General features: G+C 48.8%; 1 protein-coding gene across 13 annotated transcripts in view; it reads right to left on the reverse strand.

The window, feature by feature from the left end:
• The window catches only part of MAPT (microtubule associated protein tau), a 53,547-nt gene that overhangs the window by 18,911 nt on the left and 17,530 nt on the right, over positions 1 to 17,106 (reverse strand). For 10 of the 13 annotated variants that reach the window (XR_012631959.1, XR_012631957.1, XR_012631958.1 and 7 more), the window contains exons 2-6: positions 10,772 to 10,860; positions 9,307 to 9,393; positions 7,825 to 7,911; positions 6,137 to 6,202; positions 2,076 to 2,990 (exon numbers count right to left, since the gene is read on the reverse strand). Coding sequence is in view for 10 of the 13 variants with exons in the window: in XM_074892427.1 (XP_074748528.1) it covers positions 2,076 to 2,990; positions 6,137 to 6,202; positions 7,825 to 7,911; positions 9,307 to 9,393; positions 10,772 to 10,844 (1,228 nt within the window). In the remaining 3 variants the exon portion in view is untranslated. The remainder of the gene's footprint in view (positions 1 to 2,075; positions 2,991 to 6,136; positions 6,203 to 7,824; positions 7,912 to 9,306; positions 9,394 to 10,771; positions 10,861 to 17,106) is intronic. The other 3 variants (XM_074892433.1, XM_074892431.1, XM_074892432.1) reach the window with 1 other exon arrangement.

Below are 17,106 nucleotides of genomic sequence, written 5' to 3' on the forward strand. Positions count from 1 at the left end.
TAGCAGCACCAAGTTGCCCGGGATCCCATCTAAAGCTGTTTTTCGGAGTGTTAGCTCTGCAAAGCATTTTGATACCTGCCCGTTGTTAATTCCCATCTCTCCTGACACACTGCTTGCTGCCTCCCCAGCAGACAACGCGCCTTCGATCTGGGTCAGACCCTGCAGAGTCTTAAGGTTTTAGCTCTTGTCCTACTTGATCATATCAAGCTTACAGTGACTCTGACAATATTTCAGTGTTTTGTCCCATTTACAAGCACAACAGGCTGCAATATTGCTAATCAGGAGATTAGGAACAGGGAGGAAGTAATGTTTGTACTGTAAGGCACTCATAACAAAGCCCCTTTTCTCTGTCTTCAGCTAATTCCTCTCTAATCTGGGAGGAAAAACTGCTGTTATTGTCCCCAGCGTTTTGGAAAGTTGTCCGGAGGGGGTCAGCCCTTTCCCAGTGACACGAACAATGTTGTTAATGCAGCACTGACCCATCCCAACAGCCACTCCCAGAGCTGCTGGATGCACTACCCTTCCCCAGTTCAGTTAAACTACAGACTGGAGCAGGGCTGGAGCTGAACAGCCACAGAGTATCTCTGTCTTGGGAGGAAAAGACCATTAAATAATTAAAAAATTCCTCTTATTTAATCAGGAACTGGTTGACTCTGGGCAATGCATCCCCAACCCACCCTCGTTCTCAGCTCCGATGCGAGCGACAGCAAGCCATGCCAATGCCCTGCGGCCCATGTGCGAAGCTTCCCGCTGGCTTATTAGGTAGTGAACGAGAAATATGTTATGAGCTTTAGCTCCAATGGAAAAAGCTACATCAACAATTTCTTCATGAACCCCGTGCAGCAAAGAGCACACTCTCTCTGCTGCAAACCAGAGCAGCATTTCCAGCCTAATGGAAGCAGCCAAGCCAGCTTTTGGGACACGGCACTGGGGTGAAAGGCAGAGCTTCCCCCAGGCCAGGCCCTGGACAGCCAGAGCTGAGGTACAACATGGTGAGGCACCATCAGGTTTTAACGTGTGTCCTGCTGCCCCAGCTTATTAACACAACTCACTGCAAAACCGACATTTGGCCACTGAGCAGGGCCCCTAGTGACATCCCCCTGACCCACAGTGAAGGTGGAAGATAGCTCTTGGAGGAAGAAAAGGTCTAAGAGCTGCTGTGCTGGTTCATTGGTGAACTCAGACCTTCACCCAAGGCTGTTAAGACTGAGATTGCTGCATGAACCCATCAGCTCCAGTGTCTGACTGCCCTCCCAGCCTGGCCTAGCCTAGAGACACAGCGGCTGTTAGATGCACCCAAGAGCCAGGCCTCCACACACACAGGCAGCTCCTGCAGAACACCCCAAATACAGCCACATCGCGCTGGACCACCCAAGGACACGCTGTCCAGAACTGGGATCGGAGCAGGATGCTTTGTAAGAGCATCGGACACGCCCGGCAGCGGGGGAAGGCCCAGCTGGCTCCAAATCTTGCCTCCAACAGCAGTCAGGAGTGGATATTTAAGGGAAATACAAGAAACAGGACCGATGTGAGGCCTTTTCCATGGTTAGACCTGCCATCTCACTTGCCTTTTTCCTCCTCCCTCCTCTTTAGGAAAGCCAGTACAAAGAGTTATCGGACCGGACAGCGGACACATGCAAACCAGATGGCACGTGTCTTGCTGGACCAAGCTGCAGCGTGCGCCAGCTTAGCCCCACTCCAACATGCCAGAACAACGTCCGTCCAGTCTTCGTCTTCTCTGGGAAGGTGCCAGGTGTGAGTTAAGGTGCCCACCCCACAGATCCAAGGAAATCAAAACAAAAACAGGTGAACAAAGCACGATCAGGGACACGCCAGCACCATGCAAGGGACGCAAAACCATAAGGGTCCGGCAAGTACGCCAGGATATCCAGGATTAAATTAAAGAGGGAAGGAAGGGGAGGGAGAAGCAGCGGCACTTTGTAGATCAGTTCCAGGCCATTTCCCAAGCAGCAGGATTGGAGAGGTGGCAGCAAGCTGAAGTACTGGTTCAGGCAGCCTTGTCGTGAGCAAGCCACCGGCAACGTGAGCTCAGGGCAGGCAAACGTCGCACACACCTTTTAGGAGAGGGACGCGACTGACGGCTTTATCTGCACCATGGGCACAGGGTTTCTTCTTGGGCGTCCGCCGTTCTCCTGTATCTGGTACAGCCTCTTCCAAAGGAGCAGCTCTCTCTTCCACGTCATCTTTTAACTCAACAGGGAGTTTGGCTGTTTCTAGCAAGGGTCCAGACTCTTCTGCTTCCCCAAGCTTCGCTTCTTTTTGGGAGATGACTTCAGAAGGCTCTGAAGTGGTGACATCTGTCTCTTCTTCCTCCCTCAATGGCTGTCTCCTCCCCTCTTGGTCCTCTCCTGCTTTATGTGATTCAGTTTCAACAAGAAGTGCCTCTCCTGATACGTCTCTGAGGACATCTTTGGACTTGTTTTCTTCAAAGGCATATTCTCCCAGAGCTTCCTTGGCTGTTGCTGGACACGAGCCCATTTCAGGGCCCAGTGAAACATGCTGTCCCACCAGGGAAAGCAAATCCTGTTCAGAAGTTTCATCAATATCACGGTCCTCATCTCTTTCCCGTCCACTGACATCTTCTTTTAATGGAGCTCTGGCATATAAAGGAGATGGCCCATCTTTAATAAGGGAGTCATCTGCACCACCCGCTCCTGCCAACCCCTCAGTGCGCACATCACGGCCCAGCTCTGTTCCCAGCGCTGGAGCCACACCAATGCCTTCTCTGCCTCGATGATCCCACAACTCATTGTTGTCTTCAGATGGCCTGGAGTCTTGGTACATATCCAGGGGTATTGGGATGGTGACCTCGATTCTGGTGGGAGCTGCTGTTGTAGCCTTCATTTCATGAGACAGAAGAGGCTGCTGGAGAACCCCAGCTCCTTGCTTTGTGGGCTGGCTTTCTCTTTTTATGGCATCTTCCACACGCTCCTGGGGGCCAGGCTGTAGCTTTGGAGAGCTTGGCTCCCCTGGAGTTGAAGACACGGGGTATGAAGCATGGGCAAACAATTAGCACAGGCATGTCAAATAGGTAGTCAGTCATGTAACGCTGAAGAGAGACTAAGGATTTCTACTATCCATCTAGAGGATAAATCCCACACTGCCCCATTGAATGGACAACTCACTTCTACAGCAGCTTTTGCCTTTAAAGAAACTCTGATCCCATGGGAATCAGGAACAGTGACAGCCACAGCACGTGGGAGACCACACTCCTCCCTGGACCTGCTCTCGGAAGTGGGTGGGGTATCCAACCACCAACTCCTGTCATGCCTGTGCTCTATGAGCTGGTTTAGCTACAGAGGTTTTCAGAAGCCAAGAACACACCCATTTCTAATCTAACACCATCACTGGACCACCAGTTAGCTGGCCAGTGACCACCTCTTCTTGCCTCAAGGGCCTGAACAAAACAGGCCAGACACCCTCCCGTCCCTCACGGGCTTACAAAATCCCTACAATCCTCTCCTCCCTTGCAGGAGATGTTCATTGCAGACACGGCAACAGTTACACCCTCTCAGAGCTCACGCTCTGCTTTGTTCTCCAGATCATTTCTATGGCTAATGAGCTTGGGGAAGAGCACTCCTATGTCTCCTCTCTTATTGCTGTGTGTTTCAACAGCCTCAGTGGAAAGGACTCTAAGTAAAAATGTGGCTGTAGCCACACGGCCACAGCAATTTTGGACTGTGCACCCACTCAGACTAATTAGAGCTCCAGCGCTGCTGCCACCATTTGGGCGGAGTAGAAAGTGTGACATTTAAAACCCAAAACTTAAGGTCACAGAGACACAGATCTCTTTTTTTTTTTTTTTTTGTGGGAGGGGGGGTAAAAGAGAGAATTCTGTTCAATCGCTGATCTCATGCATGACACAGACTTTTGCAATTTCTCCCAACAATTGCTGCATTAAGCCACATATTCTAGTTGAGCTGGAGCTTTTCTGTTAGAAATTCATTCAACTGAAGCAAAGATGCACTAAGCAATGGAGAATTCACCCTGAATATAGGTAAATTGCTTTGAAGTCAACTGCCCTAGTAAGAATGTGCATCTTAAATGATGAATTTGTCCAGCTTCAAATACTCTTTAGTCTTTTTGAGCACTGATCAGGAAAACTAAAGAGCCTTGATCACAGCACTTCAGTACTGAGACCTCGATTGTTGCTTTGTTAGATTCATAAACAAGATTAAAACAAGAAAAGGAGTAGTCAAGACTGACTTGGTCTTTTATCAGTGTTCTCTGCATTTTAAGAGAATAGAATGGTTACGTGAAACTACCACACAAAGACCTCTGAAATTGTGCTTTAAGAGAAATCTTAAATTGGCACCTATTGGCAGGTAATATTTGAAACGTGGCATCGAGAAACATCTTTTCTAACCACGGGGATTTGAAGGGTGTTTATGCATTAGCCAGCAGATCGTCCTGGCTCATTTCTTCTGCAAACGAACAGCATGACCATTAACGACCGCCGGCGCAGGCTGTGGACACTCAGTTGATCAGCTGTACTCCCACACTCCGGGACCCTTCGGTGGTTCTGAGGCAAACGTGCTGCACAAGGTCAAGAGCCAGCAGAATGCCAACACAGCACAAAATGTGAATCGGGAGATGCTTCTCCACCTGAGACTCCAAAGGCATTTTTAAGACGCTCCATCTTCACTGCAGAGATCATTTTTTCAAATCCCACAGCAGGAAAAATGAAAGTAGCCAGTAATGAGACATCCAAGACTCTGTGTGTATCAATAACCACATTTTCCTCCAAATCAAAGAGAACCATTAAAAGGAAGCAGTATGTTATTACAAGTCCACTTTCAGAGAAGTAAAAATTTACCTTAGAACCTAGGAATGTCACATGTAAGTCATACCAGAGCGCCAGCTAGCTCTATGTCCCCATATCTGACAGCTGAAAGATCCCAGGACAGTACAGAAAGGTTTTATTGAAAATCTGGTGAGAAACAGCAGTTAGAACCAGACTGAGCAGGGAGACAGGAGAGAGAACTTCACCGTCCTCCTGCTAACAATCTTTATTTCTTTTTTGTAGTGGTGCCATGATTTTAAACACAGAGAGTTGCTAGTCCAAGAACCACCGGACAGGCAAGCAAAGGTTTTCTTTTAATTGTAGGGAGCAGACTGCACATAACTGTGCTCATCTGTGTGCGGAAAGCAAAGACAACCTGAATTCTGCCCTGAGCTGAGAAGGCAAAGACCTATTTACTTCTTTAAAAGACACGATGTCTGTAAATGCACTAATGCAGCCATGAGGAGGAAAGACGCTGCCCAAACAGCTGGAGGAATTTATGTCTACTGCGCAGAAAACTACCTTACAAATCGGGGTTTAACGAGGATTTTAAACAGCGCACCAAATCAGCTCTATGGTCTCTTAGTGCTAGCAAGGCAGCAATATCAAAGTGAGTTTGAACCCATAAGTCTGCCCCATCGGGCACAGAATTAAGCTAGCACTGGGTGCTTTGGGAAAATCCCATCCTGAAGTTTTCCATCAAGTCTGAATGGAGCAGACTCAAGAGAGGTTTTCCAGATAGCCAGGACGTCCCTGGGTAATTTCTTGGTTCATCTGAGGACACGCACAATTAACGCTCTAAAAACACTCACGGCCCACCATGCCTGGCTTTGTCAGTCACGTTCCCCAAGACTGGGATGAGAAGAAAACACCCTTAATGTTAAAGTCAGAGCATCAGTGAGTAGGTTTGTTTTACGTTAGAAAGAGAGACAGTAATTAAACAATTCACTTATTTCACCCGTGACATGCAGGGCCCAAAACTGACTCTGTCCAATGCTGAGCAGTTCCTCCAGGCTAACTGCACACCCCGGCTCTGTTTATTACCTTTTCTAGCCTGAAGGATGCCCTGTTTTGCAACCGGACAAATAAGCACCAGGGCTTCAGCCATCTGAGAGAGAAATTTGGTGCATGAAAAGCTGCAGTTTCCTGAAATGAGTATGTTGGAACATTCAAAGCATGTATGACCCTCCCCTGTCAGGAGCGGGGAGAACTGCACAACTGCTCGTACAGTGCAGAGCATTTGCATTACAGAAGAAAATTCCCAAGCCACTAGCAACCAGCTGCACGTGTGGGCAGCAATAACTGGACCCCAGTGACAGGTGATTCACTAACCTTGAGCAGCATCTCCTGCAGCGTGGTCCTCCAGGTTGGGGGTGGCTCCTACGCCCGCCTCTTCAGCTGGTCCCAGTTCAGAGAAAGAATGGGAAAAACATGATCAAAAGAAGAATTAAGTTTAAGCGTGTGTCTGGAGAATGTATTTACCTCCCTGCTGATTCTGCCCATCAGTGCTGTTTTATGAGCAGGGCAGTATCAGAAAGGAAATCAACTCATGCTGACGATGGATCTAGGCAGATCTATTCAGCCTGTGCTGTACCAGACTGGAGGAGTGTTTAACCAACCCACACATCCTGGGTGGCAGGTTAGTACAAGCTCCTTCAGGCAGAGGTGCAGAAAACAGGCTGTTAAGGAGCAGGGAAACTTCTGGATTTATACACCCCTTTTCTACCCCCACCTCGCATTTACGTTGCCAGCAGCACTCACACGAATGTCTAACTCTTACCTGAGCCCTACCTTCTTGGTGTCTACTACCCAGCTTACTGTAATGAACTCTGCCGAGGCTATCTGACACCGGTAAATCCAAGTCTGGTATAAATCTGACACTTCAAGAACACTGGTACATTAGAAAAGCACAATTTTCTTCACAGCAATGACGATTTGTCTCTGTAAGAATTTTTTCAATTTATTGTATGACTGCTTTCAAACTGGCTTAATCAATTATATATGTATGTCACAGTTCTACAATCAAACTAGGACTTTCTCTGTTTCCCCCATTTTTTCCAAAGAGTTCAGGACACACTGCTGCTCCCTGGCTCCCTGGTGCAGTCAGAGCTTGAACCAGAGACTGCGCATCCTTGCTAGCAGGCCAGCTCTGCATTTCAGCCCAGGGCTCCACCAGCAGCCTGGGCACTGGATGCAGGACAGACAATGTGGCTGCCCGAGGGAGTGTGCTGTGGGCTTGTTTCAGTGTTCGGGCACTGGCAAAAGCCTATTTCCACCCACTACCTTTTCTCAGGTCCTGCCTGATGCTTCCAGGAAAAAGCCAGTGGCTACCACGCAGGGGCCACATACTCATTTTTCACATACAGACCTGACTCTCCCAGGGGCTCCTGCCTTCTTGTACACACACAGCACTGCTGCAGCTTACTCCCTTCTTCCTCTGCCCCTGAAAGTCCTCCATCCCTCCCCAGAAAACCAGGCCCAGGTGCAGCGATTCCCCACAGAGCATCCAGACTGAATCTGCCACTTGACTTCCCCTGCATTATCCTTAAAACACGCCGGCAGCCACAGAACTGCTGCAGTGGCCTGGTTTTCACCTGCCACTTCAAAGACAACCGCATGGGCTGGGCTGAGCGAGAATGCCAGTGAGACAAGGTCCTGTGGTGACTGCCTCGCCTCGCCAGCAAAGCGGGGCTGCTGGCAGAGGGGCAGAGATGACCGGGATCTGCAGGTAAGGACTTAGCCTGGAGATGGGAGGCGAAGCCACCACAGATAGAAAGATTGTCAGATGTGGAGCTGAGAAAGAGAGAAGAAAAGGCTGCGAGTTTCCCCCAGGATGGAGAAGGTAAGAGGACAACTGTAAGCTAGGAATTATTTCTGCAGGCCGTGGAGAAGAAGGAAGCACGTATCAGGAGCAAAGCATGCCTGCGAGAGGTTTTGCAGTGTTATTTTTAAGCACTAACCAGTCCAGCTCTCTGCTCTGTCTGCATCAAGAGATGAAACTGCACCTCGGTCTCCCTCACCTGTGGTTCCTTCTGGGATCTCCCCGTGCTGTTCGACACCACCCTGATCCTCGTGGTCTCCTTCCTCCACTAAAGGTGCTGTGGCATCTGAAAAACAACGCAGCTTTCACATAGCCGTTGAGTGGCAAAACCCTGCGGAGGCCAGGACATGCCTGAAGAACTCTTTGCTCAGAAAAGCACCCGACTCCCTCCCTTGAGCCAGTGCTTGTGGAGGGAGAGAAATGAGCATGACACAGCAGGGACACCATGAGCTGTCTCCTCTGCCACACAAACCTCACATCTCCAGCGTAGTCCTTACGCAGCTGAAGGCTTTACCATAAACACTGTCTGAGAACGCACAGCTGAAGGCAGCCACTGGTGCCTGATCTGCGTGCACAGCAATGCTATCTGCACGGGGACATCGCTGGTCTGGAGCAGGAAAGAACAGCTCCCATCGGATACCTCCATAAACCATCCGAGCACTGCGGCTGCGTCGCGCTCTGGGCAGCTCTGAGACTGACAGATACCTGGCTCCATCTACCAGAGGGATGTCTGCTTGTCATGACAGTCCCAATCCAACTGGAAAGAGGGACAATATCCCCTTCTGCACCAGCCAGGTTTTACGTACTGATTTCTTGAGCCACGTACACAGGAACAGAGCTGCTTCACAGACGAGCAGTTGGCCTACACCTCCAGTGTGACAGGGCTGGAACTGGTCAGCATCTCTGTCAACCTTTCTTTTAGATAAATTTTGCAAACTAATGCCTTTACCTGAAGTCTCCAAGAGGCAGGTATTTGGGATTAAAGCAGCCAGAGGAACACAAAAAGTGTAGTTAATTAAAATGGTGAACAAGTCTCTAGACCACTTCAGAATTAGATTCTTTCTAAAACACAGCATTCAGAGAACACTCTGGAGCAGCACTGACATGCCCTGAGTCCTACCAATACGACCTTTGTATCAGCACAGAGTTTTGTTTTATGTATAGACTCTGCCCATCTCATCATTCCAGCACGACTCATGCTGTACTAATGAACATGTAAATACGCAGGGGGCAAAACCAGAGCTATGGGGTACAGCTGACTCTGAAAGGGAACACAGCGACCAGGACGTGCTGTCAGTATCTTGGGGGAGCACAACGATGCAAACCTCTGGCCCTGGGAGCACACAACATGGGATTGCTCCGGGCCGCGCTGAGGTAACAGGACCTTGCAGTCACTGCGTAAAAAGTCTTCAGGAAACAAACCACAAGCAACTTCCTGAACTATAATAAACACTTCACCTTTTCTTGCCTTCCAACCCACTCTCCATCTTTAAAGCTCATTATCTCTTTCTGCAGAGTGGCATACATCGCTTGCGATGAGACTAGTGAAGAGCGTTTGTCCAAGAGTGCAGACACTCCTCCTGAGCAACCCCACCAGAACACGGCACAGCGAGTCTTTCGGCAAGGTTTACCACGACCCCATCCATCATGGTTTCAAAGCAGTAAGTCAAAGAGCTCCCACCTTCCGTAGTTGGGGTGCTCTTAGCGTCAGATGTTTCAGAAACAGGCTCATCCGATCCATCATCGACTGGTATCTGAAGGGGATAGCCTGGAAAACATTCAAATACTTAGAACAAGTCCTTGGCTATGAATTATGGCCTCTGAGTCATGAACTCTGATTGCCCAGATCCACAGCAGCAAGAAACTCTAATGGGAGAGTATAAAACACCTGAACTAATAAGCAAGCAAAGCGTGAAAATGCCAACCAAAAGCACCAGTGTCATCACCAAAAGGAACAAGCAGAAACCCATCGGCAAAAGAAAAGCCCAGTGAACCGGACAGCTAGAAACAGCAAAGCATGGCACAAGCAGGAAAGGAGATCTTAGCAACGTAAGCAGAAAAGATGTACAACTTGTGAGTCACTGTTGTCCTCTCTGCCATTTCTGGAGCCATTAGCCTCCCTCCCAGAGCAGGCTGCTGAAAGCTTCCATGATGTGTTAATTCTAATCATTGCAAACCAGCAAGTCTCTGTACAGGGCTTGGGGTAGCACATTGGGCTTCTGTGCGAAGACTTGGTTGCAAAAGTCACCTTTTGGAAGAGCAGGGCAAGAGGCTCGAGTCTCCTCTCTGCAAGGAGTCTGGGCAAATAAAATAACGAGAACTGAAGAAAACGACTTGGAAAAGAAGATTCAAACTAATATAAGCAAAATCCCTGGGAACCTGTGATGTGCAAAGCTGAGGCTACACGCTGAGAGGAGCTATCAGACTGAAATGCATTACAGAACCTGGCATGAATGGATGCTATGGATTCTCTCCAGAACAGAGACAACCCATTTATCTGGTGTAAGCTGTGTCCAAAGCACCTCAAGAAAAGAAAATTAAGATGATGTTTATATGGAGCGTAGCCGGGAGCGAGTCCCACCAGGTTTGCTGGCGTTACGTGGGTTTCCAAGCTCAACTGTGGAGCATGGTGGAATGAGAAAGGAAAGGCTTCTTGAGAAATGCAGGTCTGAAATACGGGGCAAAAGACTCTTGCATGGCCCCCGCTCCCAGAGCTCTCAGTTCAGTTCCCCCCATCTCCCTGTGCGGGTGAGAAAAGCAGGCAGCAAGCAGCACCCTTGAGCCGTGTCTTCAAATAAAAGCAGTGCTGTATTTTTATAGCAAACTAAGGAGTGAACACAGAAACACACATTTGCAAAGCTTCAGCTATAAGATCGTCGCTAGTCTGGATACTAGGGGTTGTTCTGCTCTTGCTGGGCAATGATATCAAACAGCAGCATTTTCCTACGACTATGAACATCAGAGCATCTTGTGGGTACCCACTGCCCACTGGCTGCAGCCAGCCGATCCACGGTAACCTTCTGACACACATACCACCTCCTCCTGGCCGTCCCCAAGGACGCTAGCCCTGCTCTCCCCACTTAGGTCATTCTCTCAGCAGTGGGCCAGGCAGGTCCTTTCCACCATCTCCTCCTGGAGGTGCTCACCTGATGGGATGTGCTTCTCCTGGCCAGCTGCGTGATCCTCCATCATGGTGACGTCCTGACGCTGCTCCGCCATCTCTCAGCAAAGTTACCTGAAGAGGAGAGTTAAAAAAAAACACCCATCAGGCAAAACCTGACACAACAGGCCTTCATCTGGAGCCCAGCTGGTGCGCTCCCATCTACTGCTCCACGAGACAATTTTGGTTGGTCAGCCAATTTCCAGGAGCATTAAACATCCTCTTGCAAGCAATCAGCCCACACCAGCCAACCGTCTTTTCAGCCACTGTAAGAAGATACCTACTTTGTTCCCTTTTGACGAGCCCTGAAATCACACCACTGTGCTCAGGGAAGGTCACAGCTCCAAGGTACACGTTACCTATTGGATTTCATACCATGCTGAAATATCCCTGGAGCATCTAATGCTAGTGCCTCTGAATCCACCGGGAGCATGTTTTGTCTGCAGTCATCAAATGGAGGAGGACAGCGGGAAGTGCTAACATGCCAAACTGGGATCTAAAAGGGCTGTCCCAGCCAGACACCACTCTTTGGCAGAGCTGCTCCAAGCTCTCAGCATAGAAGGTCACAGCAATTTACACTCAAAGGACAGAAAAAAATTCACCTATGGGCACAAGCCAAAAGGAAAACACAGATTTTGCATAAAAGACATATAAAGGAGTAAATGTTCCTTGTGAACAAAGGGAAGGTCTAATTATTCCTGCACAAGCAAAAGCGTGTGCCAGTCACTGCATCCATCACAACAGGATATAGGCAAGTTCTGCCCAGTTGCAACATCAAAATTCCACAGGTATTTAAGATGTCCCAAGCAAAATGACCATTCTGGTGCACGCAGGACACTGCTCAGCAACTGTTTTGTCACAGGTGACCACCAGGAGCAGCACGTTTAGTGCAGACATACTTCTGCTGCATGCTCCAAACTCTGCATCTGCCACTTCAACAGTCCCTCAACAGAAGTGTCTGCTGGCAAGGCATGATGCTGCTGCAGGAAGGGATGCCTTCTACCCCTGTGGATACACCCAGCAGGGAAACACGGCTCTAACAATACACCGACTATCTTAAAAGCAAACCAAAAGTGACATACAGGGGTAAACCAGGTCTCTCCAGAGATGGATTTGTTCCAGGCACTCTTAGAGAAGAGGGTCTCGCTTGGCTGTGGGTCTGAGAGGGCAGCACAAGGGCTACTCAACCCTGAATCCTTCTTGCAGTGCTCAGGAAGCCAACACCACGGTGTCGAGTGAATAGGTCTGGATGCCTTAGTGGAAGTAGAAAGGTGCTAAAATTCAGAGTTATTTTTCTAATGTGCATCTATCTGCAAAAGGAAATGAAGTTGCCAACAAACATTATCTGCTTCTGTGAAGCAGGGACCGCGTTTCTCCTTATTGTCCATGCTGGTTGGACAGACATTGCTTTTAGTTGACTTCCTAATAGCTGATATAATTACAGCCATTGGCAGTGATTAATAACCAGCTATTAGTGTAATCGCACATTTTCCATGGCCGTCAGGAGCGAATGAATCCAGCAACGAAGCTCAGGTTACCAGCAGCAAGGAGGCAAACTCATGTGGATTTGTTTGCTGGCAATAAATTAACTGGATATATGGAACTACGCAAGAGAAACTCCAATGCTAGTAACCAGATCTCTCACCCAGCTTTTTTTAAGCCTTAGCAAGATGACTATGCAATTTAATTTCTGCCTTAGACAGCTACAAAGCCATTTGAGAGAACTGTACCAAGTAAGTTCGAGAACTTGCCCTGAAAGGAAATCACCCACAAAACTGGAGGTATAAAATAGGAAATAATTAAGTACCTAATTTTTGCTCCTAAAATGGTGGGCCCTAATTATCTGGACATATGGCTGCCCTCCTCCCAGAGCTCAAAGGATCATATTGATTATATCCTGGTCTCATCTGGCCGCTGCTTGATATTATTTACAGGTCTACGTAGTACTGAAATACTAAAATATAATGTTAACCTCATGTACAGGGCACAAAAGCACCTTGGGCATAAACGTGACTGTAAAATGACACACTTGTGCGCGCGCGTTTGTGTGTGTGTATGCACGGAGGGTGACCTCTCTGCCCCAGACGCACACCCAGGGCTGGGTACAGCAGTTTTCCCCACGTGCTGCCTTGTCTGTTGGTAAGAAAACATGGATGGGAGAAGCAGTTCCTACTCCACTCACAACTGGTGGTCCCTAACAGCCCTCCCAGCCCAGCTCAGTTCACTAAACATCTACAGATATTAACATCTTTGCTTCCCAACTGCAGACCCAGAGGCAAGCCACTCACAAATCTGGTGGCTGGATTTGAGTGAGGCTGTTTCCTTATTGTGCCTCCTTTTCTCTCTTCCTCCCACCTGTTTTTTGGAAAAGAGCAATTAGTGTCTCCTCCAATCTCCCTGAAAAGATACATTTAGTCCTTTCTTGCCTCTGGACAGGAATTTCCTGGGACACCATCCGGAGAGGACTCCCAGCCTGACAACTAGTCAGCTCGCGTACCACACCAGAGGCTCATCTCTGGCTCCACGAGCAGCACCCAACACAGCCAAAGGTGTTCCACTTTTCCTCTGAATAGAGCATTTTGCATCTGTGCAACCCTGGCACAGCAGCAGTGAGCCGTGATTCAGCAAAGGCCAGTGGATCTGCTGGCGGGCACACGGGGCCGCCTGGTCGCAGGGCTGACTGTCACCCCGTTTCCCGCTGACCTGCCAGGGCTTTTCAGCACAAAGAAATGGCCGGGTGTTTTTCAGAGAAGCTGACGATCTTGCTATCTGCCCGAGCTTTGCAAGAAGGCTTTTAACGCTGTGCTGCTCAGAGCCAGGCAGAGGCAGCTCCCGTTCCCACTGAGCTCCATGCATGGCAGGATGAGGCCGTCTCAGAGGTAAAGGACTGGAGGTGGACTCGGGAGGTTGTAGCCATTCATTTTTCAGAGATAAGAGAGAAAGAGCTGCCTTTTCTGTTGCAAGGAAAAAAGCACGCCCAAAAGCCACAAAGATCCATCAAAAAACCCCTCAATGGGACCCTGAGAGCACCTGAAACCTGGCTGCAGCTTACAAAACACCCTGGACACTCATTCATTTGGACACGGCGATTCTGGGGGCTGATGCCCGGTTTGCTATGGAGAACAGAAACATCTCCCAGCAGATGAAGCACAACGTCCTCCCGCCATGTCTGCAGCACAGCAGGCAGGGAGCGGAGTCACTCTGCACCTGAGCCACTGCGTGCAGCAGTCAGTGGTGGAGAGGAACAAAAACTCCTCAAACTGGCACGAGCCAAGGGGCAGGGAGAGGGATCCAGCTCCCACACGGTTCCCACAGCATCTTGCTTTTAGCAGAAGGAATGCCCACTCAACAGATGCCTCTCTCACAACGCTGCCCCTCCCGTGTGGCTCGGGAAGCATTTCCTACAGCTTGCCCTCCGAGGCCTGCCAGGGCTGAGATTTAAACCCATTACAATAGGGCTGATGAAATTCCATCGGCACCAGATAAGCAAATAAATAACATTAAGCGCACAAAGCGATTCAATGGGTAAGTACAAGTGAGCCGCCACCACCATTATCTCTAAGCTGCAAAGCTCTCCCAGCAGAATTTGAAATACACAGGCCATATAATCATACAGTCCTATTCACCAGGAACATCATCTATAAAGATATTTTATGCCTCTCCGATGGATGCTGAACTTCATTCTCTCCCTCTTTCTTTTTCATCCATTGTAGATGTCAGCTAAAAGCATTGCTCACTCAAAACCATACTGATGATGCACACAGTTTTGGGACAGATCTGTCCTGTTGAAACCGAGAAGCAAAACTGAATTGCCTACATGCAAACCCCTTCTTATTCTAGAGGGAAAGTCTCAGCTTTGCTCTGGGTTTTCACTCAGGTAATAAATTCATATGACTCAAGGGAATTTAAACCTTATTAAAACGGCGTATTTTAGATTAGACTTCTTAAACAAAAATGGTCTGAAAATTGTGCATTTGAGAAACTACTTTGCATTTTGAAAACAGTCTCTTAACGATAATCCTATTTGCTCTTCTTTTGCAGCGGGGGAAGGGGAAATCCCTCTTAGGGAAAAACATAACATTAAGGGGAAAAAATATTCTAAAAACTGTAAAACCAGCCCCACCTTGACGCAATAGTTCAGTAATGAATAATTACAGCAAGGATAGCTGCGCAGAGATAAACTTTGGCAGCACCCTCTGCATGACAGATAAAGCACAAACCCTCCGAAGAATCTTATCCCTTTCCAGCAGAACTGTTCTTGTTAACCAGGGACACTATCTAAAAAGCAACAGCCTATCCCACAATTAACAGCTCCTCCAAACCCTGCATTTTTCAAACCCGCAGCCCGCCTTTTGAGAGAAAAGGCGTATTGAGCAGACATTTTGAGCTGTGCAACAAGGCACACGAGGAGGGAAGTAGGGGGGCAAAGTTTTTGTTGCCAGGAGCAAGAGAAACGGGCTGATTTCTGGCAGCGTAGGCTCAGCACACCAGTACCTCTGGTGTTTGCTCTGTACGTGCAACCTCATTAGGGCCCCGAGCATAAATCCAGTTTGTCTGAGAGGTGATTTTAACCGGTGAGAGTCCAGCCATCTCCTGCCACCAAATGCAATTGCTTTGCCATTCACACCAGTGCTGAGATGAGATGCAGGCTGGCACGCAGCGTGTTTCACTCCCAAGCTTGGAGCTGCTTTCCCAGTGATAAAGGGTTACACACAGAGGCCGCCAAGCCTCTGACTGGTTTGAGAGTTGAATATTGCCATACCCACCCTCAGACAGGTGTAACCTGGAGAGGAGCAGGTATTCCAATGTGCTGTAAGCAGGGGGGGCTGGAGGTGTGCGTGGATCCATCGGCGGAGCAGAGGGAGCGCAGGGCTGGCTCCAGATGCACTCTGCCACGACCCTGTCAGCTAAGCTCAACATTGAGCAACCAGGAACAACTCTCAAGCATTTCAATAGCATTTCACAGCTGAACCGGGCCTCAGAACAGTCCCTGCAGGCCTGTGTTGTATAAAATGTTAGGGGCTAAAAGCCAAAATAGCAATTTACACCCCAAAGAGCCCAAAGCACGCAAGACCACGTATCCAGTGAGGAAAAGCCTTAAGTGAAAGGATGCAAACCTTTAATAGCCATTGACAGCACTGAAGTTTAGGTCAGGAAGTGAAAGCTATTAGCTCAAGGTCCACAACACATTTAAAGAAGAAAAAAATAATTTTCGTTTGGCAAGGATACTGAAAACAACATCACTGCTCTCACAGGAGGTCGCAGAGACCTGATAGTAAAGCCTAGCAGCTTTATGTGATGGTTCCCACACTGCCTGCAAAACCACACACTGCCTTTTGCCCAACACCACCAAGGTCTCCGTGCCAGCCCACGGCCAGCCTGACCTTGCTTCATTTGCAAGATGCAATGATCGTGAGTCAGGACACCAGAGCCACATCCCTGAGACCATCCTGCATTCATGCCCAGGAGAACTGAGAGGAATGAAAGCACTGCTCTGCTTCCACTGCCTATTCTGCAAATTTAATTTCTAAATAGCTTGTTAGGCTTGAAGGCATCAATAAAATGGCTTGGTCTGGTCTGTCGGCAGAGGCAAAAGCTACTAGAGCACAGCTGGGGTGGCACTGTTTCGAGTAAAACCAACTGCTCGATTCATGGCAACCTCCCACCCCAGCACAACCCACACACGTGAAAACTGGTCCAAACGAAACAACTGCTGGACCCTTCCTCCAAGAGGAACCGTAACAACAGCTACAAATACTATTTCATAAAGAGGGAAGGAGAACGGGGAAGGCCTGTGCACACAAGAAATAAAATTAAATCAATAAATGAACAAAATACATGAGAAGTTCCCAGCTAGAACACATTTAAGCCCTGTTTATAGGGCATAACCAGCCCCCGGTGTTGGAAAGAAATGTCTCCCGTAAAGCAGCATGTTTCTCCTGCCTGGTGAGCCCTCTGCGCTGCAGACCACGAGGCTCCACACAGCCCCATTCTGGCAGCGCCAGCAAACAGGCACCCCGGACGTCTTTCTGGAGCGCAGTCAGGACACATCACCACCCGCACAAAGACACAGCAGAGCCCTCATTCTGCTGCCGCTCAGGCTAACCACCAGCAAACCACGCACAAAGCCTCCAGCATTCTCCGCCTGGGAAGATTTAGATCCCAAATTAAGTCGGGCAGCCCAAAGTCTTAATCCCTTGGCAAAAGGTTTCTCCGCAATGAAAGGTAAATAAAACCAGGGCTGAAAACAACGTACCCTATTGAGAGCGGCCCAGCGGCGGAGGGGGAAGAAAGCAGATGCCGGGGACCACACAGCTGTGC

This window comes from Strix uralensis, chromosome 22 (genome assembly GCF_047716275.1).
Source record: "Strix uralensis isolate ZFMK-TIS-50842 chromosome 22, bStrUra1, whole genome shotgun sequence".
In the NCBI taxonomy this organism is placed as follows: Eukaryota; Metazoa; Chordata; class Aves; order Strigiformes; family Strigidae; genus Strix; species Strix uralensis.